This window comes from Protopterus annectens, chromosome 12.part0, assembly GCF_019279795.1.
Source record: "Protopterus annectens isolate FY-2018-M chromosome 12.part0, PAN1.0, whole genome shotgun sequence".
In the NCBI taxonomy this organism is placed as follows: domain Eukaryota; kingdom Metazoa; phylum Chordata; order Ceratodontiformes; family Protopteridae; genus Protopterus; species Protopterus annectens.
The window spans coordinates 349,282,669-349,310,244 of NC_056746.1; the positions used below are offsets into that span (position 1 = coordinate 349,282,669).

The window sequence follows — 27,576 nt, forward strand, 5'->3', positions numbered from 1 at the left end:
AAATTATCCCTCTGCTTATACAAGTATAAGTACCCTGAGTCTCAAATTTTTTTCCTTCTATTTTGTCAAAACTAGTTGTAATGTACTGACAAATGGAACATTTTCCACACGGGGAAGTTCCTAATTCTGTCAGACTTTTCATAACTCTTTGTTTAGGTTTAGAATATCTGCTATGAACTAAGAAATCTTTTAAATTCCGTCCTCTTTGGAACGGAATTCTCAATTCTATTTGAGAAAGTGAAGGAACGTCTTTCTTCACTTGTTTCCAGTACCCTCTAACTAATTCATTAAATCTACCCGAAAAAAGGGTATAGTTAGAAACAAAAAAACAAAGAATTATTTGATGTCTCTTTTTTGTTGTTATCATTTCTTATATTCTCCCTGTATGGTTTTGGAGTCCTAACTCCTATATTATCATAAATTTTAACATAACTTCTCAACATTTCTTCCGGGCTGTAGCCCCTATTTACAAACAAAGCTGCAACTTTTCTAGCTTCATTGCGTGCTTCGTTTCCGTCACTACACAATCATTTTATTCTTAGCAATTCTCCATAAGGAATGGAAGCTAATGTATGATTAGGATGACAGCTATTAGCATGTAACATCCAGTTAATATGACTGGGGGGGGGGGTTAAGCATGCAGTGGGGATGTGCAGCATATCGCCATGCCTCTGAGGAAGCTTAGCCTTGTCTCCACCCTATTCCCTTATTTGGCATATGGCTTCTAGAGTGACATCCCTAATATCCACGGGGGACTGTCGCAGGTGACGCTACAGAACCACCCAACAGGGATGGTAACACCCATCCCTCCTGCCTGTCTGTCAAAGACCTGAGCTTCTAATTGAACCTGGGATACTTGGGATGTAGTCAGTACTTTATCCCCATATGCCACTGAAGCAGCTAAATACCTCCCTGTCTATGCAAGCAGACATCCTCACCATTAATGCTTGAAACGTCTGCACTGAGCTGTTGGCTAATTATTTCAAACTGATGGAGTCTGGGCTATAATTTTTAAATGCTGTCCCTACCATCACATTTTCATAAGACCCTTCCACAGAAATTGTCTAAAATTCAAAATGAGTAATGAATATTTTCAAATTGTGCCTTTCCCACTGGCATAGCCTTAGCTCTGAAGTACAGTTCACATCTCCCTAGTGTTTACTCTGCTAATGACCACTGGATCCATGTTTATCCTTACATGGATTATTGTAATTTGGAGGTAGACTCCTCAGACAATTTTTTGCTGGATTAGATGTGTTTTATTTTTATTTATCAGTTTCAACATTGACACAAAATTACCAAAGTTTTATCTAATCCCATCTCAAAGAACTATCTTCCTGAGGACTTGTTTGTGCACTCTAGAAGAGAAATGTGTCTTACTGAGAGCAGACTATTAGGGATTACAGCCTTTGTGGTACAGTTTAGAAATTAAATGGGGTCTATTGCAAGGCAGCAATTCAAGACTCCAGGATACATGGTCTCCTGTATATTAACAATTCCTGTAGTAAGAATTCACATGGCATCGTTGTCTTCAATTTCCAGGTGAAAATAAGAATCTTCAACATGTAGAAACCAAAATCTCTCCTGTCATGTATTTAGCATTAGTTAAATTCTTCCACTTTTCCATACATATGGCATACATAGAAACAAAATTAGACAAATGATCACTAAGACATAAAAGATCTAGTAGACGCAAATTAAAGTTCTTGCCACTCTTTTGAATATTTAATAGTGCCTGCTTCCCAAATCAAGCAGAGTCATCCATGATAATCCACTTCCCAAGTCAAGCAGGGCCATCCATGATAATCATGTTGTAAATCTATGTCTTCCAATCCCATCATCAAGATTAGCATTAAAAGTTAGACAATAATACTTTGTCTGACCTTTAGTGGTAACTTATTCCATAGGCAGGGAATATATTGAGGTAGGCACCTATTCCTCCAGTGAGGCTCATTTGTTGGTGTAAATTTAGGTTCTTAGTATGAGTGTTTGTAGAACCACTAGTTTTATGAAGAAGTAGGAGATCAAATAGGATTGGGTCTTTCATCATTTGAAAAGCGAGACACATGTCACCTCGAAGCAGCTGGTAAGCTACCAAAGAGTTAAAGTTAAGGTGTTTATTTGTTTATTTAAATTTTGTTTTGGCTGAAAATCTTTAGGTCCTTTCCAGTTGAACAATACGTTTGGATTTGTATATAGCAAAAATGGCATTCTATTCAAACACAAGTCTAGTAAGGAAAGAGTAAGCACAGTATTAAGATGACTTATTTGGATCTTGAAATGATTCCCTTGGAAATTAGCTAGGCTACATAGAAGGATTTTCTGACTATGGTAAAAACATAATTGAATGATGGAGAGTTGTCCGTATAAGTACGCAGGTCTTTTAAGAGGTCTCTTAAAGAGTACCACAGATAATATAAGAGTTGGGAACCGCTTTTTTTTTTTTTTTGCCAGATGCTACTTTGCTGCACTTTTTTGCATGTAGCCAGAGACAATTTTCAGTACAACAGTTATGTGATTATTCCAGCCCTTTTTTGAGCAGTTCCCTAGTAATGACATCAAGTGCTTCATGTTATTCATTTGTGTCTTATTTTGAGGATGGTTCAGTTAATGAAATACTGTCTCAAAAAATAATTACATATAAATTTTAACAGTTAAAAGCAGTCTTTCTGGGTCTAAAAACCTTTGATTTCCTTCTTACACTAAGAGTAGCAGTGCTCAGCAGCCCCATAGCACAGAGTAATAAAGCCCTTACTGTGACCTAAACAACTTGTGCAGCATGGGGGTTGGACGTTCCACGGTGAGGATGTGCATATGTGGCCAGTGGTGACTGACACATCTTTGGGCAGGGAGGCAGTCTAGGCTCACTGCAGCAGCAGAAAGTACCTGGAAAGCCCAGTGCTGCAGAAGTGGTGTGCTGCTTTGTCAGGAGGTCGCCCATGTGTGAAAGCAAGAGTGCACCTCCTGAAGGTAGTAATTGTGGGGCTTGCAGGGTTGTCATGGGTAGCTTGGAGGTTAGGGCACATTTCCTGGCAGCAATGAATGAAGCTGCTCTAGCATCCTCAGTCTCTTCACTGACCCCAGATATAGATCAGATTGAGTCCAGGTAAGGCTAAGGCAGGTTTGATTAACACAGTGAATAGGAGAGAAGCTGGTGGCAGCTAATGGTCAGCTGCTTGGTGATGAAAAAAAAAAAGACTAGTGCAGCTCAGAGCAAACAACTCAGTATTTATGTAGAACATAAAAGGGAAGAATACACTCCTTTCAGGTGTGCAATCTGTCTCTACATTTGACAGGAGGCAGTTCACAGATTTTATTTATTTATTTAACATTTGTTAATCGGGAAAGTCCAGCTTGGAATGAAGCCAATTTTCAGCTGAGGCCCACGGAGAAACACTCCAGAGACATGTCTTTGTGATTTGTCATCCTGCAAAGATTTTGATCTGAGTTGAATATTAAAATTTTACGTTCTGCTTTGCCAAGATGCTACTGTATTGTTTCCTGGATTATTAGTTAAAATTGTAGTCCTATAGCTTTTTTTTAAAACTAGCAGTTAATGAAAATGGAAAGTGCACATAAAAATTATTAAGCAGATGACAAAAGACTTTTTACCTACTTTTTTCCCTGTTATCTAGCTTCTTGTAGATGACTTACTAGTTTACAATGGAATACTTGATATGGTGAATCATGTGTCTTGTGGCATCCTACCTACCTGTGATCCTGTGGTTCCTTACCATACCATTCTGTTCACCGAAGATGAAAAAATAGTTTACAGGGAGAAAAATACAGTTATCAGGTGAGTTAGTTTGCTGCATGGAAACATCACTTAAACATTTAACTACATATATTACTTCTTAAAGTCTTAACATGTTATTCAAACATTGTAAGGAATAAAGAGCTGACACCCTATAAGACCTTTTTTTGTAATAGTTTGCTTTACAGTAACATTGGATTTAAATGGCTTTGCTCCATCCCTGGCCTTGTTATGCTTACATGCTGCTCTGCATACTATATAGTGGGCCATCAAAGCAGTAGAGACACCAGTCTTAGAAAACAGAAAGATCTTACTTTATCCCATCCATCCAGTTTAACTTGTGGGATATTTGTCATCAGGCAGATCTGACCTGGCAATTACAGCTGCCCCAAAATGCTCAAGCTCTTCCCCTGTTTCCATGATGCATCGGTCTTCCATGTATCTCAATGATTTAGTTTGACACCTAAGTAACTGGATTCACTTTCTCAGTGCTTACAGCTAAGTGATCTTTATTTGCTCATATTTTCTTTCTAAATAGCTCTCTGCAAGCCTTCCATTTTTTAAATCTTAACCTCTCTTTTATCTTCAAACAAGGAGCCGATAAAAACTTGAAGAACAAAAACCAGGAGCATGTCTCGTCACCACAATAAACAAACTCAAAGGAAATCCTTTATATAATATGAAGAAATCACCACCGACCACAGATTAAACCAAAAACATGTTTAATAATCCACAACTGAGCGCTTTCATCCCAAAATGTGAACAGGGCTTCTTCAGAGTTAAAAGATACACAACATAAACAGCAAGTTTAAATAGTGTTGATAAAACTCCACCCCTCAGAAAATTCATCAATCAGTAGGTTAATTGAAAAACTTGAACAAGCAAACCACAATAGGATCATAGGAGGTTATTAGGCTATCAACCTAGAGGTTATTTCAAGCCAAGCTGTTTCATCCCAGTGTAATACCATAGATACTCTAGTCATTACCCAAGATTGCATTTAGTAATGACTGCTCATGTCCAGGAGGGTTGTGAACACCATCCCCGGTATGAATTTACGGTGCCCAGGTTACTTTTGAACAGTGTCATAGAGGTGCGCTGCTTCACATGAATTGGCGACAGTCACTGGGAGACAAATCTGTCCCTCCAAGACATCCTATTCAAGGTACAGGCCATATTTAGATCCCTGGAACAGGTAGCTCTAGTCCCATTTGATTTACAGATGTGCAGCAAATTCATTAGATTTGGGTCGGAGATTGCTCTGTAAGGCAGACATAAGTCTCCCCTAAGAAGTCTATACAGTATTGAGTATCGTATAAACAATTAATGCATTTAAGTCAAAGTCAAAATAAACTTTGTTGTCATTTAGGACTACACCAGTGCAGCCTAAATGAAATTCTGAGAATCAACTCACCAGATTGTACATAGGAAGTAAGGATAACAAGAACAACAGTATAACATTTCAATTTAAAAAGATATTCAATACAAGACCCACAGAAGCATAAATAAATCAATAATAACAGCAAAAACACACAAGCCCCCCCCCCCAGACAGTCATAAGAAGAATACTGCACATAGCATGACAGTGTAGGATTGCATATGTTAAGATTGTCCTCCTTTGTTCATCTGCATCAGACAAACAGCAGGCAATTGCACATGAATAAGAAAATATAATGCTACATCAAAGAATAAAAAAAAGATATTGCACACTTTTCAACTGAGCAATGTATTGTGAATGATTACTGATTAAATAATTGGTGGCTGGTATCAGAGTTTATAAGTCCTGCAGCAGATACTCCGATATCTCTTACCCGAAGACAGTTTTGTAAACCAGTCGTGTGCAGGGTGAGAGGGCTCATGAATTATTTTGGATGCACCTTTAATGCTTCTTGCTGTGAAGAGATCCTGGATTTGATGGCAAGTTTTTGCCCATGATTTTTTCGGCAAGTCACACCACTCTCTGTAGCTTCTTTCTTTCTGCTGTTGTACTGTTCCCAAACCAAACTGTGAAGCTACTAGTGAGAATGCCCTCAACTGCTCCTCTGTAGAATGTAGTGAGAACAGTAGGTGAGAGCATTGCTTTTTTGAACATTCTGAGAAACTGGAGATGTTGGAGCCCTTTTTTTGACCAACTGTTCAGTGTTCACAGCCCGAGAGAGAGATCATCCAAAATGTGCATCCCAAAAACTTTGTAGATTTGACCTTTTCCACCTCTTCTCCATTTACCATGAGCAATGTGTGTTGCTGACCTTTTCCTGAAGTCTGTAATGATCTCTTTTGTTTTATTGAGATTCAGGTCAAGGTTGTTCTTAGCACACCAGTCAATCAATGAGTAGACCTCGTCTCTGTAAGCTCTTTCATGCTCCCCTTTGATGAGGCCCATGACTGTAGTATCATCTGCAAACTTAATAAAGTGATTGGTGTTGTATTTTTCAGAACAGTCATGGGTGAGGATGGTGAACAACAGAGGGCTTAACACACAACCCTGAGGAACATGAGTGTTAAGTATTATGTTCTTGCCCACACATGTTTTCTGTGACCTGTTCATCAAGAAGTCGAGGATCCAGTTGCACATGAGCTTGCTAACTCCAGGATGTACAAGCTTGTCAATAAGCTGCATAGGAACCACTGTATTGAATGCTGAGCTGAAGTCAATAAACAACAGCCTGACATAGTTGTTTCTTCCCTCCAGATGATCAAGTGAGAGGTGGAGTGCCATTGAAATAGCATATGCAGTGGTTCTGTTAGCACGATAAGTGAACTGTAGAGGGTTGAAGGTGGATGGAAGGTTAGCTCGCAGATGCCTTTTAAGTAGTCTCTCAAAGCATTTCATGACATTTGAAGTTAGAGCAACCAGTCTGTAGTCATTCAGGCAGGCTGGATTAGCTTTTTTTGTGAGGGACAATATTCGTCACCTTGAAGCAAGAGGGGACTTTGCCAGGAAAAGGGAGGTATTGAAAATATCAGTTAGAACTGAGCATAGTTGGTCTTCACAGCCTTTAAGTACTTTGCCTAGTATTTTATCAGGACCAGCAGCCTTCCTAGGGTTCACTTTCTTAAGTTAAGGTCTCACTTCTTGTGAGTTAAGGTTCAGCACCCCCTCTTCCTGGTCGATAGGTAGTCTTGTAGCAGCCACGTTGTTCTTCTCTTCAAATCTGCCAAAGAAGGAATTCAAACTATCCAGGAATTAAATTCTGTGTTCACACTGAACTGACCTGTTTTTATAGTCAGTACTCTGTTGCATCCCTGCCAGAGACCCCTGGTGTTCTTCATTTCTGAAAACTGACTTTGTAATTTCTTTCCATATTCCCTCTTGGCCTCTTTAATGCCCCTTTTTAGGTTTGCTCTACCTTCGCTGAAACCCTTCTTGTCCTTGGCCCTGAATTCTGCATTTCTTGCCATCAGGAGATCATAGACTTTGTTGTTGAGCCATAGCTTTTGTTTGCTCTGATTGTGATGCTTTTGATGCCAGATACATCATCAGCACACTTAGTGATGTAAGCTATTACTGCTTCCATGTAATCATCTATGTTCACCAGTCCATCTGACTTAGCAGCTCTTTGAAAATGTCCCAGCAGGTACTGTCAAAACAGTCTTGGAGACATTCCAAAGCTCCCTCATGCCAGACCCTAATCTGCCTAACTGTGGGCTTTTCTCTGATCAGATCCAGTTTGTAGGCTGGCAGAAGCATGATGGTAAGATGCTCAGAGCTTCCTAAGTTAGGTTGTTGTATTGCTCTATAGGCACCTTTGATGTTGGAATATGCCTTGTCCAGAGTGTTAGCACCCCTTGCAGGAAAGTCTACAAATTGATAGTAGTGGGGTAGCACCTCTCTCAGATCTGCTTGATTAAAGTCACCAGCAACTACATGTCAAAGTCTGAGTTTTTCTTCTGCATCTTACAGAGTTGTAAAGATTGCTCAGGGCCTCAGTGGTGTTTGCACTGGGTGGAATTTATACCACTGTTACATATATCCCATTTAGCTCTCTAGGTACATAAAAGGGTCTGCATTTTAAGGACAGGAACTCTAGATTATCAGAGCAATGCAACTGAACAATCTCACAGTTCTTACGCCTCTTTCATTCACATAGATGCAGGCTCCACCTCCCTTGGCCTTTCCACACAAATCTTGACATCTGTATGCATGAAAGAGTGTAACACCTTCTAAGCTAACAGCACTATCATTGATCTTGTTATGCAGCCACGTCTCAGTAATCATCAATAAACAGGTATTTCTCACCTTATTTTTGCTGTAGAGTTCCAGCCTCATGTCATCCATTTTACTGTCCAGTGAGCTTGCATTTGCTAACAGTGTTGAAGGCAGAGCAGGCCCACGGTGGTGGTGCTGCGGTAGCGTTGTCGCCTCACAGTAAGACACTGTCTGGTTCGATTCTCAGCTTGTGCGTCTTCTGCGTGGAGACATGCATGAATGGGCATACCTTCGTTGAAGGTTGTGTGTCAGGGCTGGTAACTCGGCACGTAAAAATCAACTACCAATCATTAGCGGACCGGAGTTCCGTTGTGGCGACCCCTAACCGGGAAAAGCCGAAAGACACAAACAAATTGAAGGCAGAGCAGGCCAGTGAGGATTTCTTTTCAGCTTTGCAACAATTCCAGCCCTGCAACCCCTTTTTCTGGTTCGCTGACATCTTTTTTCTTCTGTTTTGTCCTGAGTGTTCCAGACCCGTCTATCTCATGTTTCAGGCACTTTAAGGCATGCTGGGTTAAAATACACAGCTCCAGCATTTCTGTGAGTGTAGTGGCCCCAGGAACTCTGCTGACTGCAGGGAATCTAGCCAGCAGCATGAAACTGTTTAAGGGGAATGAGTCTGAAGGGAATTCATGCATTTGAGTTGTAAGCAAAATAAAAGTGTAAAAAAAACATAACTAAAAAAAGTGAAGAAAATAAAAAAATGCCCAAACAATAAATGTCAATATTCCTAGCAAGTAAGTGATTTTAACTTTAGAATACTACTAATAGAAATGAAATCATTAAGCCCCTTTGGACCTGTGTCATTAGTTTTCATTGGTCACTCAAGCTGTTTGACTTCAAGTCTAATCTTTAACCCCCCCCCCAAATCATTGTCAATGACATCTACAACAACAACAAAAAGAAAACAAATGTGTGCCCTTCATTTTTGTGAATTTCTTTCCATGTGTTCTTCTGTTCTTGTTTTTTTTATTCCTCTTAAATGTTAATATATTTTATCTTTAATGGCCCTTTTGGTTTTACTTATATAAAATTACCTGCACTTCAAGCATAGAGCCAAATAGACCACCATTTTTGTTTCACAGTTACATTTTCTGGAGCACTTAATAGTACCCACCCCATTTAACCAGATATATTCACCCTCCAAAATAGAAGGGCACTGGAAATATTTCCTGGGGCACTTAATAGTACCCACCCCATTTAACCAGATATTTTCACCCTCCAAAATAGAAGGGCACAGGAAACAACACCCACATTTGAACATTTCCCTGGAATGTGTAGTGGACATCTGTTCTAAAAATTTCTTAATGTTCCAGTCCATTCTAAAAATCACTTTGGGGCCCTTCCAATCCTATCCAAGTCCATGCCGCCTATATCAAAAATCTTTCAGTTATTAAATAAAATGTGCCTTATGGTCTCCACGTCATTACTATAAGTGAGGCTACAATCTCGCTGGAATTGCTTATTATTTGGTTTATCCATTGACAAAGCACTGCATCCCATTCCTAACAATGGTTTATAAATCCCTTTTGTCCTTTTATTATAAACGTCAGTAAATGGCTGTTCCAAAAATTGCATTGGGTACCTTCTGTTTATTAATATTGTTCTTAATTTTTCACCTTCATCAAAGAACATCTCTAAAGAGGAGATCATTCATGTCAATCGTAACTAACTGTCCCGTGACAAGGGAGTTTTTCTGGTGTAATAGATGGCAACTATCATAATGAAGACTCGAGTCTGAGTAAGTGGGCTTCCTGTATAAATTTGAAATAAAACACCTATTTGCATGATCAATAGTAATCTCCACATCCAAATAATTTTTCATAAGACTTGTTTAAAGTAAATTTAAAAAAACTGATTGAATTACTTATATATTCAAAAAAATTCATGTAACCTTTTTTCTGAGTCTTTCCAAAATAGCATGATATCGTCCAAAATATTCCAGTAAAGCATCCAGGCATCCTTGAACTCACAATTAAAAATAAACTGTTTTTCCCAGTATGCTAAAACTATACTGGCAAAAATGGAGGCACATACCGCCTCCATTGCAATCCTTGTTTTTTGTTTGAAAATAGTTCCTTCAAACCAAATGAAATTATTGTTCAAAATCATCTCTTCAAATTTCTAAGGACTTTGATAGTATTACTGTTCAGTGTATCCTTCTGAGATAGGAAGTCATAAAACCAATCAACCCCAACTTGGTGAGGAATAACTGAAAACAAATCCCCTCACATCTATATGTCACTAATAACAGTTCATGGTAAAGAAAATTGTGAACCTTAGTCAAAAAGTTCCACAAGTCCCTAAATATATATGATTCCACTTGTAGTACCTTTTTGAATTTTAAGTCTCCAAATTTAGACATACCATATGTCTTTGATCCCTTAGTGCCTACAATAGGCCACAAAGGGGAATCAAGAATATTCTTATGTATTTTTGGTATCCCAAAAATACCAGAGATATGAAGGTAGTCTATACTCAAAAAGTAATACTCAATTTCAGATATCTGTCCCTGCATTAACAATTCATATAGGGCAATGTCAATTTTAGTGTAAGCAATATTTAATTGATTCCTTGTGATTTCCTCATAAGTTTCCGACAATAATATACTTTCCATTCTAAGACTGTAGCCAGTCGTATACAACACCACCAGCCCACCACCTTTAATCCGGTTTCATCACCCTTAAATTCTTATTGCTGCTTATCTTTTTAGGTAGTCTCCATTCCTCTTGTGTAATGTTGTTGTTGTAATTTACTTTAGAATTATTAAGTAGTGATCTAATATCACTCTCACACAACAACAGCTACATGTAACACTAATAATGTGGTATACTTAGCACTATGTCAACAGTGCCCGTGTTTCTATGTTGGTAAATCAACCAGAAGGTTGAGAGATAGGTTAACAGAACATAAATCAAAGATTATAAGAAAAGCGGCCACAAATTCTTTAGCCCAACATATAGAAGAGACAGATACATCACATTATTTCTCTTTTTGTGTAATAGATATCTTGACTGCTAATATTAGACGTGGGGACCTAGTAAATAAATAACAGGGAGTATGAATGGATTACTCGCCTACATGCCAAAAAATATCCTGGTTTAAATAAACAAGTTACCATCAAGCCCATTTTGAAAAAGAAGCAACAACAAATTAAATAACTTAAGAATGAGTATACTCATATATTAAGTATTTTTACATACACTTTGCATATAGTGTATTCAGCACTACATATTAGAATGGGTTATTATTCACTTTTATGTGTACTATTTTTGCTGTTCAGCCTTATGCATGTATGTATTTTGTATTATGATTATAATATACAATATGTTGTTACTTAATCTACACCACTGGAAATTTGACTTTATAATCTAATTTTTATGTATATATATATATATATATATATATATATATATGTGTGTGTGTACACATATATATGTACATATCCTTACACATATTTGTGAGCTATTTTGTAAAGTATATATTTAAATGAATGAAATGAACATGCTTATGTCTAGTCCATTTAGTAATTACAAATATTTTTAAAGTCACTGAACAGGATGTTACATGTTTCTTTAAGATATTTCAGTGCAAAATTTAATTAATTGCTATTTTTAATGGCTTGATTAAGCCTTAGTTATGATAGGTAGGCTGTGTCATGTGATGATTTGTTTTTTTACATGTAAAAGATATGTTATTTGTATATGTATTTTATTAACAGTGAAAAAGGACTTGTGTCTGAAAGCTTTGTTTTTTATTAAAAGTATATCAGCACAACGTTGTGGAACCTTCTTTTGTTTTGGAGTTTTATGCTTTTGTTGTTGGTTCCACTTCATCATTGGTTCATTTTGTGATTTTCTGCTAGGGATTAATATATTCCCATACTTAGATGATTGACTGCTAGCCACCACAACATAAACAGCCAGAGATTATCTGCTTTGCTTTGCTTGTGTGTGTCCTTAGGCATTTAGGTGAACACTGCAAAGTTGCATTTGGAAGCATCGCAAAGTGTAATATTTATCTGATGCCATTTGGACACAAAACTAGAGATTATCAAACTTCCGTAGGAAAGAATTCTCACTCTGAGGACCATGATTTCCAACTTTCTACTCATACCCACTTCCCCTGCTTTTCTAGTATTTAAAATAATTTCATGGTGGCCTCGATCCAGATGGTATCTCAGGTGAGGTTCTAGATGTGGGTACTACAAAGGCCCTCTAGTATATGGTGGTTCCATCTGTCAGATACAATGAGCACGCCCCTTTGACTTTCCTGTGTCTACAGACATAATTTAGAATGGTGGATCCAGTCTCCCAATGTTCCAGCCGGAAGACACTTCATTCTCTGCATTTTTGAAGACAATAATGACTATGGATACCTCCTCTCTGGGGTGGAGGAGCATTCTGAGAGGAGAACAGTCCAAGGTATGTGGATTCAACAGGAGGCCAATTTTTACATCTATATCCTGGAGATGAGGGCGGTTCTGCTAGCATTGTAGACCTACAAGACTTCCTCCCTAAGGGTGTGATTTCTTTCTGTATGGACAGATATCAATGGTATTGATTCTGTTTCCATTGCTGAGAGGCAATGAAGGTGTGGAAGTAGGTGATGTCTTTGCAACACTTTATTGTAGCAATGCACATTCTAGGATTGGTCTGCTATCTAGACGAGAGGCTCATTGAGTGTATTCTGATGCCACACAAATGGTCCCTCAATCCATCAGTTGAACAAATTAATTTTCACCACTGCTGCAACTTTTTTGATTCTCCATCCAACACCAATCGCAGCAGCTATTTTGTCCTAATCCCCAGTAAATGCTGTGATCTATCAGTGGCCTCTTGGCTTCTTTATACCTTTCCCTCTTCACCACTACTGACAGAATGTTTGCAGAAAGTAGCCCTGAGCCCTGTACATCTTATTAGTTATTTAAAATAACCCCCCCCCTTTTTGGCCTAGGCAGATCTGGGTCCCCATGCTGTGGCCTCACTGCAAAGAGGAGCTTTAGCTTTTAGATCAAGCATCAGATCTTCTGTCCCAACTCACCTGGACATACTTTTCTTTCAGACTATCTTCATGAATTTTCAAGTTCTTCTAATGGCCAAAGACCTTTCATAACTCCTGGAAGGGGGGGGGATACTTTCAGCCTCACAAAAAATAATGACTTACAAGCTGTATAATAGTAAATGGAGAACATTCTCAATCTGGGCACTTCATCAGGGGTTAGATCCCTTCTCAACTCCATATTCCTCAATTTTGCAATTCTTGTCAATTCTTTTTTTGGTTCAGGTTCCTGTTATTCCACTGTCAAATTTCAGTTAGCTGCCATTTGAAATTTATATCCAATAAGTAATTGTCAAACACTGGCCTCACAGAAGGTATGCAAAAGTGCCCTTCTTCTGAGACCCTATAAAAGACCCCATACCTCTCTTGGATTTCTGAAGTATACACTCAGTTCTGTACTGGAGGTACTCACTTGTTCCTATTTTAGACCAGTCTTATCAGCTGGTTTTTGAAGTATTTTTTCTGCAGAGCTTACTTCTAGTAGCCATTACCTCAGGTAAATGGATTTCTGAAGTGCACACACTCTTCTCCAACCCACCGTATTTAATCTTTTGCAAGGACAGCATTTCTGTGAGGACAGCAGTTCCTTTATGCCAAATGTCACTTCAGAATTTTCCTTAAATCAGTCTATTCTCTTCTTTAGTCCAGAATATTCCAGTAATAGAGCATAATTCACTCCCTTGGTGTTCATAAGCAGATTCATTTTGACTTGAATAGTACAACAAGCCTTTCATCTTCTATTCGTCTTCTAAGTTAGGTATCCAAAGTCACCTTGTTTAGATGGCAGACTGTATCACATGTATCTACATTTCAAACAGTAAGCCTTTGACATCAAAACCAAGGCACATTCTACAAGATACATTGCAGCATCTACTACATTCTTCAAGAATGTTTCAATTGATATTTGTGCTGCTGTAATTTGAGGTACACTGGACATCTGAATGAGACGCTATGGAGTGTTGAAGCTGAGGTTCTCCTTTGCAGCTGCAATCCTTAATGGTATCTTCTTGATTCCACACAAATATATTGCTGGGGATTCTGCTCCATAAGTTGAAATGGATGGATGTAAAAATGTAAGATTAAAAAGTTATGTACTTACTATAATACTGGATCTTCATTATCCCCAGTCTGTCTACTTTGACAAACTGCCCTCCATCCATCCATATTTCCTAAAATTTGTTGTAGAAGACAGACCTTCTATACCTATTCTGAAGTCTGTACCTCATTCTGTACCTCGTTTTCACAACCTTTTTCTGGGTCCTGTTGCTTCTGTCTTCTATTTTAGAATGTAAATCTGATCTGGGAAGCACAAGGGAGACTGATGCATCATGGGAGAAGGGAAGGAGATTAAGCATTTTAGAACAGCTGCAGTTGCTGAGACAGATCCCTCTGACAGTGAATATCTGAAGAGTTGAACTGGCTGGACTAGGGATAATGAAGATCCAGCATTATAGTTACTATATAACTTATATGTTTATTATACAAAAATGTATAAAATGGAGGTTCTTCCCAAAATAGAACATCTTATGAATTAACAAAAAGTTTGCTCCCCAAAATAAAACATCTTATGGATTAACAAAATATTTGCAGAAAGTACATTCAACCAGTCTTGTATGTCGCTTTCAGTGTGTGTGTGTGTGTGTGTGTGTGTGTGTGTGTGTGTGTGTGTGTGTGTGTGTGTGTGTCTGTCTCTCTCTCTGTCACCTCAATGAACCTCTCAATAACTCTCTGTTCTGAAAATTTATCTTCCCCTTGAAATCACAGTTGAACAAGTCTTAGAAACATTATCTTTAGCTTTTAAGAGGAATTTTATGGGACTAGGTAACATATGTGGCTGCATTCCCATCAGTGCCAAGTAGGTTAAAGTTCTACTTAAACTGTTCAGTCTTAGCTTATCAATATGGTCTCTCCCTGATAAGTGGAGAGCAGCCACTGTAACTCCTGTACAACAGGGAGTCACCTTTACAGAAGCAAGTAATTATAGACCTTTCAGTCTCATCAGCCATATATGCAAAGTCATGGAATGTATCTTATCAGAACCAATTTACTGCAGACATAGGCAACTTAACTGATCTAGACCCCATTCACTTTGTTTTTTTGAACACTAAGTTCTGTGTTATGAACCTAGTATACTTTGAAAAAGTTACAGATGCTGTGGACAGTGGTCACACTGTGCACACTTCTTATCTTGATCTGGACAATGCTTTTGATAACATCCTGTCTGCTAGTATTAATGAAAAGATAGGCAAACTTAATGTAATCCCCAGTATTGTCTGCTGGATTGCAGACTTGCTGCCAACAAATCCCAAGTAGTTAAAGTTGTCAGTACCCTGTCTGACATAAAATTGTAAAATGGAGTACCATGGAGATCAGTGCTGGGCCCTCTTTTGTTTGTTTTTTATTTTGCAGACATTCAGGCCAATATCCCTGAAGTGTGGTTGACCACGTTTGCTGATGATTGCAAGCTGGGTAGTGTTATCCACTCATCCACTGATGCTGAATCTATAAAATGCTGCACTGTGCACATACCTGGTGTATTCAGAACAGTCTCAAGCACAAAAAAGTGCTGCCTAGTAGCATTCAGCAAAAAAGCTGTTCCCACCTCATGTAGTATAAGTAGTATTTCTATTCAAACAGATATTGTCATACGAGAACTGGACAATTATGTGTACAACTTCCTCATTCACATTCGATCATCATGTTCCCACCATAGTTAGGAAATCATTCTATCAGGCCCAGTCCATTTCCAAGGGAAAATTTTGTAGATCCAAAAAAGCCATCTTACTGCTGTACTCTTCAGTTATGAGACTCATCACTGAATAAAATGTTCCATTTGATATGCACAAATCCAAGTATTTCACTCAGCTGGAATGGCCCCAATGTTTTTTAACCAAAAAAAACCCAAAAAAACTAAGAAACTTGTACCCACACATGAATTGGTTCAGCATTACCCATATTTACGGGGATATGAAAAGAAGAAGTATTTAGGAGTATGGATTAAAAAGGCTTCTGTTATGGCAGCTAAGGATATGTGGGAAGAGACTAAAAAGATAATGCAAAATCTGAGAAACTAGAAGCTCTTACCTATGGATATAGATAGTAAGATGCAAACAGTGAAAATGTTTTTAGTCCCTTTAATTTCATATATGGGTCAGGCATATTTTTATCAGTCAGAGGAGAATTGGTGGACAATATTTAATAAAGAGATGAAGGACTTTATCTGGGAGTGAAAGAGGGCAAGAGTTAAGTGAGATAAGTTGATCCTTCCAATAGAACAAGGTGGTTTAGGTTTACCTGATTTGAAGGGATATTTTACAGCTACACATTTAAGGCTCATATTCATAATACAAGCAGAACGTTATAATTCAAATTGGAAAGGGATGATGATGAACAAGGGGAAGTTCAAGAAATAGAGAGAGTGAGATTTTGGATGCATACCCATAAGGAGAATAATAACAATACAGAATGTTATATTCGTAAAGTAGTAGAAAGTATTATAAGAACTAAGCCAACATGAGAATGGAGAAAGCAGATTTTGCTAATGGAGACAACCACAAGTAGGGGCACAGAAAATAGGCAAGAGAGGGTTGGAATTTACTGGAGAAAACTGACAAAGGAACCAAGATATTGGCAGCAAATAACTAGAGAGGGAAAGGTAATAGAGTGGGATGAGGCAAGAAGGCATTTGGTCTACAGGCTAAAGACTGCCTTCCCTACCAGGGATTAATATCAGAGTATAGGCAAAGAGAAAGGGATAGCGTAATCTTAAGTGAAATGCCTGCTCTAGTGAGGTTTTTAATTGAATCTGAAAAAGAAGCTGCTGTTAAAAATGGATAATTAGTAGGGCATATTAAATATTGCATGATAACTATAAGAATCAATCAGAGGAAGTTAGAAAATATTGGGAAGAGAGACTGAAAAAGCAATTTACAAGAGGACAATGGGAAGACATATGTATGGTTCACAAGTATGCAGCAAAGTCATTTTAGGTTTAGAATTTTTCTTGGAAGTGTTTGCGTAGGTATTTTTATACCCCAAGTACATTCCAAAGAATTTTCCCTCAGGTAGATAATGCTGGAAGTGCAATGGGGAAGAATGAGATAACTGGGAACATGCATTTTGGGAGTGCAATGAGTTGGCAGGATTTAAAAAAATTACCAAAAAAGTAGCCAGTGGTGAGAATTTAAAACCAGTAAACACAAGAATCACAGTACTATGTTCTCAGCAAGCACATAAAGAGATGTGGTGCCAACTGTGGAACCCCTGGAGTGATGTATGTAGCATTATGTCAGGGGAGTACCTCCTTTTATGTAGGCAAGACAGAACGCACCTTGAGAAAATGGATTTACAAACACATTTACAAAGTTTTCAAAAAAAAATGAATGCCCTGTTCAGGCATTCACTTTGGTGTGGTGTTGCAAAAGGGTTTAATTTTAAGTTTACAGTTTTAGAAAGGATTGATAAGAATCAAAAGGGAGAACCATAGGAGTGTACCCTTGAATATCAGGAATGGCTTTAGTAACTTGGATTAAATACCACTGTACCACCAGAGTTAAATAATCATGTTTCAATAAACAGTGTTCCGAAAATGCAGGCTGCAAAATGATAAATTGAGTCTTTGCTCTGAATTTTAGAATATTTTAAATTTGTCTTTTACTTATTTATATATATTTTCAAGGGAAGTAAACATGGTATTGCATATACTTTCTTAAACTTTAATCTTAAGTGATAATTTAATAAAAGTGTTTAAAAAATTAAAGACCTTAAATCAAACTGTCCTGAGAGATTTATCACAGCTGTCTTTATACTCAGAAGTCTACCAGCTGCTCTGAGGTGACCCGTGTCTGACTTTTTGAGCAATGAAAGACCTAATCCTATTTGATCTTCTATTTCTTCACAAGACCTGTGACTCTACAAACATCTGTACTCAACATATTCATATTCTGACCCTATGTAATATATTATCACCACTGGTAGAGCATAGTACTACTTTCTCATCCTTTTAAGACTAGTCTTGATGATTGGATGAGTAGACACAAATTTACACCAGTGATATCATGTATGCTCCTGCTTGATTTAGGAGGTGGGCACTACTGAGTACTCATAAAGGGTGACAAAAACTTTTAAGTTTGTCTGCATAAAGGTGTAAATGGCAAGGCCTGTTATGGTCCTTAGAGAGAGAGAGAGACATATATGTGTGTGTATATATATGTACACACACACGCATATAAATATATATATATATATATATATATATATATATATATATATATATATATACATACAAACACACACACATGCACACACACACACACTTCCCTTGATAACTCATAATGTTGTATAAAGAGGTCCATCCTCATCAGTGATAGCACTAACGTCACAGGCCTTTAGTGAACTTGGCATCTCAAACTCTACTAGGTTACTATCTCTTTCCCCTTTTATTCGTAATGTTATGTAAACTGCCTTCCTCTCCATATGTCTGTTACGGAGTGTCATGCTAGCATCAGCAAAATGGACTCAGGCTACCTTCTTTTAAGTTGATTATTTATGAGAAAATTTCTCATTTCTTTAATAATTTTAGTATACAGTTGGCTTTGGCTTGTTTTCTTCTAGGTGATGTACATATCAGATCTGGGCAATTTTTTTTTTCTTTTTCAGACAATTTTCTGTTTCGTCCCTTACCTGTCCTAGATTTTAGTGTTTTTATCACCTTGACTTTACCATTTTATTTGCTAATTGCTCTGCTGTTGCAAAAGAGTTGCTGCTTGCATTGTTTTGCCAATTTCTCTTTAAATGGCTCATTGTTTGGCTGTTTTAATCAAATATGATGAGTTTTAACAATAGAGAGTAGAGTTTTAAAGAAATGTAAATCTGGACACAAAACTGCACCCTAAGGTAGGCATACTTTGTGTATTATTTTGTATTAAGGATGAGAAAAACAAGTTTTTGTATAGATTGAACCTAGCAGTATGTCCACTCCCTATGGGCCTTTGAGTACTTCTTTAGGTTTGTCCTTATCAACCTCTGGGCCTGTACCTTCCAAAAACAATACAGCTTGTTTTAAAGATAGAGAGAGACAGAAGGAAGAGAAAGAAGCATAAGAGCGATACAGCTGAGTTATGATAAACCTAATAAAGACACCTTTCCTCCCCAGGTTTTACTGTTTAAAAGTCAAGAGTAGAGAAAACTTTGTCCACACCAGTGGCTCAGAGAGATGAAGCCCAGGCTGTGACCCAGACTATTCTTGTTCAGTTAGCTACATGGGTGCTGGAGAGGATGAAAGGGATTGTGTCAACAGCTTATTTATCCTGTGGGGGGGATTGCAGATCTAGCTCACAACTTGGGTAACACCAAAGGAGAATACTGAATATTTCCCTTATGGAGAATGGGCCTGCTGAGCAAATACTCCCCTGCATTACAGGTAAACTTAGCCAAGGAAGACATGGGGAAACACATGTTTCTTACCAAAAACATCTGTAGTGAAGCTCAAGAGTGCAGCCATGGGGATTTAGGTGTTCCATGGCCTGGGTTGAGAGTCTGCTGAGTCTGGTAGACTAGCATACTCTCTTCTACCCAACTTTCATCTCTCTCTCTCTCAAGGGAACAGATGGGCTGATTAGGCCCTCCTGCCAGAGAACAAATGGATTGTAATCCTCTTGGCGGGTGCCTCAAGAAAAGGAACAAATGGGCTCATGGGGGCAGAGGAAAGAGAACCAGCAGGCAAGACCCAGTGAGTAAAAAAAAAGAATCAAAAAGACTACTACTTGTACTCATCCACATTTAGGTATGTCTAAAATTTCAGTTAAAGTCTCCATTTAAAACTGTGAGATTGGATAATGGTCTTCTTTTTCAAATTCTGAGGTGCACAAGATTTTTTGCATCTTCTAGGGCATCTCATGCAAGATCATTCGAAAGTAATTTGATTTCAGTTATGGAATTTGATTATGAAAAGGTCTTTATTAAGTGTAGCAGAAAGCGTCTCTTTTCTCTTTCCTTTATGGTACCAGAATAGAACGAGGTACTGTTTCATTGCCTCCTTTTTTGGCAGACCATCCCAGTTGTTCTTGTTATTCCTCATGCAGGCACTGGTTCCAGTCTAGCTGGGTTTGAACCAGCAGGCTAATTTGCTGACTTTGACAGATGTCAACTTAGGCTGTAGTACTGATGCAGAGCTGAAAGACTTGCAATCATCTCCTTATGAGTGGATTTTGCAGCTGCTTTTGATGGCTTTGACACAGAGACTGTCTGCATCCGGAGTTTTGTCAGTGCCACTGCTCTGTGTTTTCCCTGTATTGATTGGTTTTGTATTTCAGAATTATTGGAGACATTACTAATGTTGGCAGCTCTGGCTTTTCAGCATTCTAGGTTGAGACCATCTACATTTGCGCTTAGGCTGGATGGCTGTCAGGGTCAAGCGTAACAATGATGTATTCAGTGTCTGCACTGGCCTCTGTTGGTTTTGACCTCATGTAGGAGAAGGGTGGTGCACTAAGCCTCAGATATGGTGGTGGCATTGATCTAATACTAATGAAGTAGACTATCTTGCTTTTATCACCCTTGGCACCTGTCCCAATTATGAATTTGGCCTTTTAGTCATCCACCAGCTGTTCACACTGTAAGACAGAAAGATTGGAGGTCAGTTAATGGGATCAGTCCTGGATGTCTGATTTTCTACAGGCTTCTTCATTGTCCTCAAGTTCATCACCTCCAAGATCTTGTAAACAGTGCAATTGCAAGAAGAAGCACTTTGACTCTCTTCAGCAGTTCCTCAATATTGATGGCAGCAGATGTTTTGAATCCCACTCCCCCCGATGATCCTAAATTTATGGAAAATCTCAAGGTGATGAGACAGTGAGGGATAGCCTTTAGATTCTGGGACCTCTTTGCAATGAATCCTGCTTTTAGCATCTCTCAAGCTGTGGGCTGATAGATGTCTTGATCATGTTGTTGGAGATCAGGGTCAAGTTTGACAATAATGCATTCAGTATCTGCACTGGCCTCTATTGGCTTTCACTTCAAGTAGCAGGGGCCATTGCCCTCCGTCTCAAGTGCGGTGTCATCATCAATGTAACAGTAATGATGCAGACTGTCCTTAATTTGCCTTCCTTGACTCCTGTTCCAACTGTTGCCTTGATATGAGACATTTCTTCGCATGGCCCTTTAGGTGTCCAGCAACTTTTCATACATAAAGTCAGAAAGGCTGTAGGACATTTGTGGGATCAGTCCTGAATATCTGATTTACTTCAGGCTTTTTCATTGTCCTTAAGTTCAATACCTCAAGGCCTTGTAGAATGTATAAGTGCAATAGGAGGCACTTTGCTCTTCTTAGCAGTCCCTTGATTCCTCTTCCACCCTGACAATCCCAATTTCTAGAAGTTTTTAAGGTGATGGGGCAGGGTGGTGGATGGCCGTCAGCATTCAATATATCTCTTCAAGGAATCCTACCTGGCCTTCTTGACAAGATTACACATTTTATAGCCAAAACTGCATGAGAAAATCCTGATGCTGTGGCATCTGTCATGAGAAGGCAAGACAGAATCCTTCAGCCTCCTAATAATTGGTTCTGCTGGACAGAGACTACCAAACTGGATTCCATTTTTGCTGTTGCAGCCCTTAAAAAGGCTCCAAATGTACATAGTTGTATTGTCTGTCTTGAAGATGAAGAGTCTAGTACAATGTGTAAGTTTGGGAAGCACGTTATGCATTCTGTGTGTTTTCTTTGAGGGTGGTAAATTATTTCTGTCTCATTTTGACAATTCCAACAAGAGCTAGCTGGCAAAATGAGCTAGTCACCGGAAGAATTACCTTTTGGACAGCTGAAATTCAAACTGCAACTCAGATGCTAGTCGTGTCATTCATTTCCAGCCTCACCATGTGTCTGTTTCACAGTTCTTTAGATGGTGCAACTGAGGCAGCAACTTGGCATAGCTCTTCTTTTTCATGCATGGCTGCAGCTCACAGACTTCACAGAATACACAAAAGCTCTTCCTTAATGCTGCCTTTGAGAGGTCTGCTCTTTTTGGCCCATCAGTAAAGAATTACCTGAAGAAAATGGAAACGACCCTCACTGCTACTGTTGTAGTTCTGCAGATTCTATGACGCTCCTAGTAGAGAATGCAGTAAGGCATATGTCAGGTCTGGTTTTTCATGTGGCCAGCAGTAAGAGAATAATCAGAGACATAGACAAAAAATCAACATGGTCATAGTAGCTTTCAGAATGGTCACCATCTCAGAAGTAGGAACAATCAGCAGCAAGGGGTACTGCAGCCTTCCCTGGGGAGTACAGTAATCTAATCCCTGAGATGTTGCCCAGCCATGCTGTTCTAGAGGCATTTGCAGTAGTTTGTTCCTTTGCTTGGAAGTGTGCCTGACTATCACATAAGACAAGTGGTTCAGGAAGTAATATCCAGAGTCTGTTTAATTCCCTTCCATGCTGCACCCCTGGTTTACTCTTCCCCCTTGCCAGACATCCTACCCTGTCAAAAAAGAACATCAAGAAAATAAGTTCTAAGCCTGATACAGAAAAGAGTTATTCAGCTGACCAAAAAGTCTCGCCAAACCTAAAAGGACCAAATTATTACCCTAGAATCTTTTTAGTTCCTAAAAAGACAAAGGACCTCAGGCCCTAAATTAATTCCCAGAAAAACCTATCAAATGATTACTGTGCAGTCCATTCTCCCATGTCTATCAGAAGGAGACAGGATGTGTTTTTTGTATCACCAAGATGATTACTATCCAATAAAGATTGCCAAAGAATTCAGGAGGCTTCTGTACTTTTGGGTTGGAGCTAGCCAGTATCCCTTCAGCCCCAAGGATTTCCATCTTATGCATTCTGTATCACCCGTGAACCCAAGGTTGCAGGGAATAAAGATGCTGCCTCTCCTGGATGTCTCTCTTTTAGCCACTCCAACTTGCAACAGGCTAAAACATGGTGGGAGTTTCTCTGGAGACTCTTCCAGTCTTTGGAAATAACAGTGAGCACTACAGAGTCCCAGTTGGAGCTCTTTCAAATGTTCTCATTCATAAGATGCAGTCTGGACACACTGTCCTACAGAGTGTTTTCTTTTGGATAGGGTCCCTTGTTTATAAAAGACTATACATCAAGTTGTTTGATCTCAGGCAGTCATAGTATTACAGTGCTCAGAGCATTGGGCCGCATGACAACAAATCTCTATAAGGTACCTCATGCCAAATTGTGAATTCTATGTTGGACCTTGGAAGTCCATTAAACACAGTTACTTAATCCCTTGATAACAGCATGTAAACATTTCCAGAGCTTGCAAGTTGCACCTGAAATAGTGACTTCACATTCCAGACTTAACTCTGAGTAATCCTTTATTAGTTTCCACCCTTGTAGTGGCTGTCAGCACAGATGCCTCTTCCCTAGGGTTGGGATCTGCATTGTCAAGGGCTGCCTGTCCAAATGAAGGCCATTCTGCACATCAGCATTCTAGAAATAAGTCAGTCCTGCTCATTTTACAAGCCTTTCAAGACTCCCTGCCCCAAGATGCAGTCACCATTCATACCCACAACATAGCAGTGGTTTGGTTAGACAAACAAGCAGTGCTGAACTTACTTCTAACCCACTCTGTCATGAAGCTGTAAGGCCATGACAGTGGGCTGTGATAACAGGATGCTTTCTGATTATGCAGACAGACTTGATTGATGGTTACTGGCACCTCATAATTGCTCCTCAAACACATCAGTAGCACAGACGATATGCTGTCACTGGGTAGAGCCTTGCTGTGTTCTGGTTGTATTCCCAAACAACTCCAAGTTAATCATCTTTTTCCCACATCCCACTTCTAAAGATTTTGTCATCTAGAAATGACCCCCAGGACTACTTTATACTTTTCCCTTTTCCCTTTTCATACAGAAAGCAAAGCAAAGCAGAACAAATCCAAAGTCACTCATGAAAAGTGTGGGTCTGATGTTGTCAGTCATCACTTAATTCTTGACTGTGGGTTCAGTTCCATATGTCGGAACCGACTCAGACATTATTCCAGCTCTTGCCTTCCAAAAACTCTCGAGCTTAGCTCTACCCATAATGCTCCTCTCAAGATTACTTCAGATCTCATTTGCCACTTCAAGTGCCAGACATGTTCGTCTCCTGTCAGCTCTCGAGCTAGTCATTTCTTATCACTGTAAGCGTTGTTTATCTTTTGTAGAATTCTTTACCGAGTAGTTCTTTCTCTAAAATCTTATTCTTTACCCAGCTCCTCTTTTGTTAACTTTATTGCTGTGTTTTTACAACTGTTTACCATTGTTGGTAGTTCTCCTTCCCTTTCTTTACCTGTACGGTAATCTTCCATACCATTGTTGGTACCTCTTTCCCTCTATCCTTTTACCGCTACAGTAAATCTTTTGTACAATTGTTGACACTTTTTCCTTTTCAAATTATTCAGACTTCCCTTTCTCTTCTGTGTGTGTGTGTGTGTGTGTGTGTGTGTGTGTGTGTGTGTGTGTGTGTGCATGCGCATTTGTGTGTGTGCGTGTGTGTATGAGCTCCTCTTTTGACATGGCTGAGAAGACTAAAGGCACTTCTGGCTTTAAAAGATACCAGAAATGTGATCACAAACTGCCAGACTCAGACGGACATGCCTTGTGTGTCTACTGCTTGGGCCCGATGCACCATCAAGAAGACTGTGCCATCTCTCATGGCTTTAGTCACCGGGCCCTAATAGAGAGGAAAAACAAGCTCATCCTGAAAGGCCTGATAAAATCCAGCTTTGATGAAGCCATATCTGTGACATCTAAGACTGATGTTAGTTCCCCTTCTTCCTCCTCTTCCTCCAGGCATGAAGATTCTAAGAGGAGCTGCTCGGTTCCAACACTTTCATCGGAACCGCTTGTTAAAAAGAGTAAGCCTTCCCTGGTTCCCACAGTTTTGGCAGATCTCTGCACCGACAATACTGGCACCCACGTCTTCTTTGGATTAGACTTTCCCCTCCTCCATTCTGTCTGTCTTGGAACCAAAAGGACTTTTCTTTTAAGGATTTACCCCGCACAAGGTACTCCCTGAAAACTGATCCCTTTGTAGACTGACCACCAAGTCCATTCTTGGCTAGACCCTGGTCCCCATTAGTCTATTCAGTTCATTCCACCAAAAACCTCACAGAGTCCAATGTTCTGAGGATAGTGGACCAGTTCCTGGCAGCGAGCAGATTAGCCACTTCTTTGGTTCCTAGCACTTCTGGCTCTGGAACTTAACATGTCTCTAACCCGATTCTCATTCCTTCTCTGACTCCATCTGAGCATTTGGAGCTCCTGGTTCCAACAGTCCCAGTGCTGACTGTATCAGTGCCAGTGAGAGCCTTGTCTTCAGCACCAATCACTACCCTGAGCACTTCAGTTTTGTTGGAAATGGAGACCTCTCTGGGTCGGAGCTTCGTTGTCTGTTCTGGGGAGTGTGGATCAACAACAATCTTATCAGAGCTATCCATGCTTCTTGGAGCTTCGGCACATGTACGTTTGACTCTGGCTTTGGGCTCGGGGGTGGTTACCTCAGTGTGGGATGGTACGACTGTTTTGAAGGACTCTATTTTGATTCTGGGCACCCTGGACCTTGTCCACTATGGGCTCACAGTCGATTCCTCCCTCATCAGAACAGAACTACCACCGGCCTCTGACCTGGGACAGCAGGCACAGAAACCTCAGGATTCAACTGTGGTGGTTATGTCCTCTTCAGACACCTCCCCAGCAAGTCCCACCGAGGCGGTGCCCTGGAAGTGAAAGTGCAGGAGGAAGTGCTTGGGCTCCCCTGAAGAGTCTTACACAGAAGATACTGACTTTGATGAAGAGGAAGATTCCCCAAGGTCACCCCCAGAAGGTGCCTTGTTTGGTGATATTCTAGAGATCCTTAAACAAAGGTATGGCTGGACTTCCCAACAACCTTCTTCAGAGGAGTCAGTATGCCTAGAGGCTTCCCATGCCCGACCATCTACTGCTTGGATCTATCCACCCACTGACAGTCTAATTAAGTTGATTGTGCAGTGGGCTTGGAAGATTCCTGATTTCATCAAACCAATCCCTAAGAGATCAGACCGTATATTGTCAGCTCCCACGGATCAGCAGCATTGGGCTAAAGAGGTGCCAGTAGATGCCATGGTGATTGCGGCAGCTACCAAAAAGGAACTTGCTGATGAAAGTCCTACTATCCATCCTCCTAATAAGGAGTCTAGGATGATAGATAGATTTGGGAAGCCTTTACATGATTCATCGACCTTTGCTCTTAATTCCTTGAACTTTATGCCACATTTCACCAGGCTTCAAAGTGATCTGATAAAGGAGCTGTCAGACACTCTAACAGGAACTGTAGCTGAAGGGGCTCAGGCTAAAGTAGCTTTCTAGCTGGCAACCCTTGATTCAATATGTAATTCGTCCATGAGGCTCATTGTCCATGCAGCTGAAGGGACAACTAGGGCAAGCAAGTTCTTGTGTAGCCATGAGGAGATGTACCTGGAAGCACTTATGTGAGTTTGCAGAGCCATTTAAGTCTTCCTTCATCATTGCTTCCTTTGATGAAACATCCCTTTTTGGCCCCAAAGTTAAAGAGACCCTTGCCAGATGTGAGAAGGATAGAAAGACCCTTTTTGCCATGGGAGTATGCTTTTCCACCCAACGGCCCTACTTCAGGAACCAGAGGAGTGGCAAGCTATGGTTCAAAAAGTCCCAAGGGCCTTTCCAAAATGCACGTGGTAATGACCCCCCCCCCAGGGCAGAGGGGGAAGTTATAATAGAAGACGCCATGGTAGAGGAAGAGGTGGCCCACAAAATTAGGGTTCCAGGGATTCTTTCCCTGGTAAGTCCTATCAGCGTTCCTAAATGGAGGCCCAGTTCCCATCCTCTGGAGGCAGTTGGGGGATGACTTTCCCTATGACCTACCTACCTGGCTAACCATAACAATGGACAAAATGGGTGCAGAGGATAATAACCAGAGGTTACAATATTCCCTTCTCAAAACATCCCAAACAACCAAAGAGAATCCCAGATGTTCCACCCACTCACAGGGATGCAGCAGTTCTAGAAATTCAAAACCTGCTCAACAAAAGAGCCATTCAAGCAGTCCCACCAGGGGTTTACTCAAGATTCTTTTTAGCGCCAAAGAAAATGGGGGACTGGAGACCAATTTTGGATCTCATTGTCTTGAATAAGTCTGTTCAACAAACCAAATTCCGGATGGTAATGATTCAGTCTCTTCTCCTGTTCTTAGAGAAAAAATATTGGATGTGCTCAGTAGATCTTCAGGATGCGTATTAGCACATAAAATTAGACAAATGCTCCAGAAGATTTCTGTGCTTCTGGCTGGGAGACTGTCATTATCAGTTCAGAGCCATGTTCTTTGGTCTCACCACAGCCCCTAGGGTGTTCACCAAATGCATGGGAGTGGTCACAGTTCACTTCAGACTGCAAGGATTCCAGGTGTTTCCATACCTAGATGACTGGCTCATTACTGCAACCACCAGGCATCTGCTGCTGGGGATCACTGTAAACTATGAAAAATCCCATCTAGAGCCAACACAGCATTTAGAGTTCATAGGAACGGTGTTAG

General features: G+C 39.8%; 1 protein-coding gene across 4 annotated transcripts in view; it reads left to right on the top strand.

The window, feature by feature from the left end:
- Nucleotides 1-27,576, top strand: part of LOC122816558 (katanin interacting protein) — a 3,576,055-nt gene that overhangs the window by 3,280,517 nt on the left and 267,962 nt on the right. For 3 of the 4 annotated variants that reach the window (XM_044089419.1, XM_044089421.1, XM_044089420.1), the window contains one exon: nt 3,636-3,796. The exons of the other annotated variant lie outside the window; for it this stretch is intronic. In XM_044089419.1, coding sequence (XP_043945354.1) covers nt 3,636-3,796 — 161 coding nt within the window. The remainder of the gene's footprint in view (nt 1-3,635; nt 3,797-27,576) is intronic. 4 annotated transcript variants of the gene reach the window in all.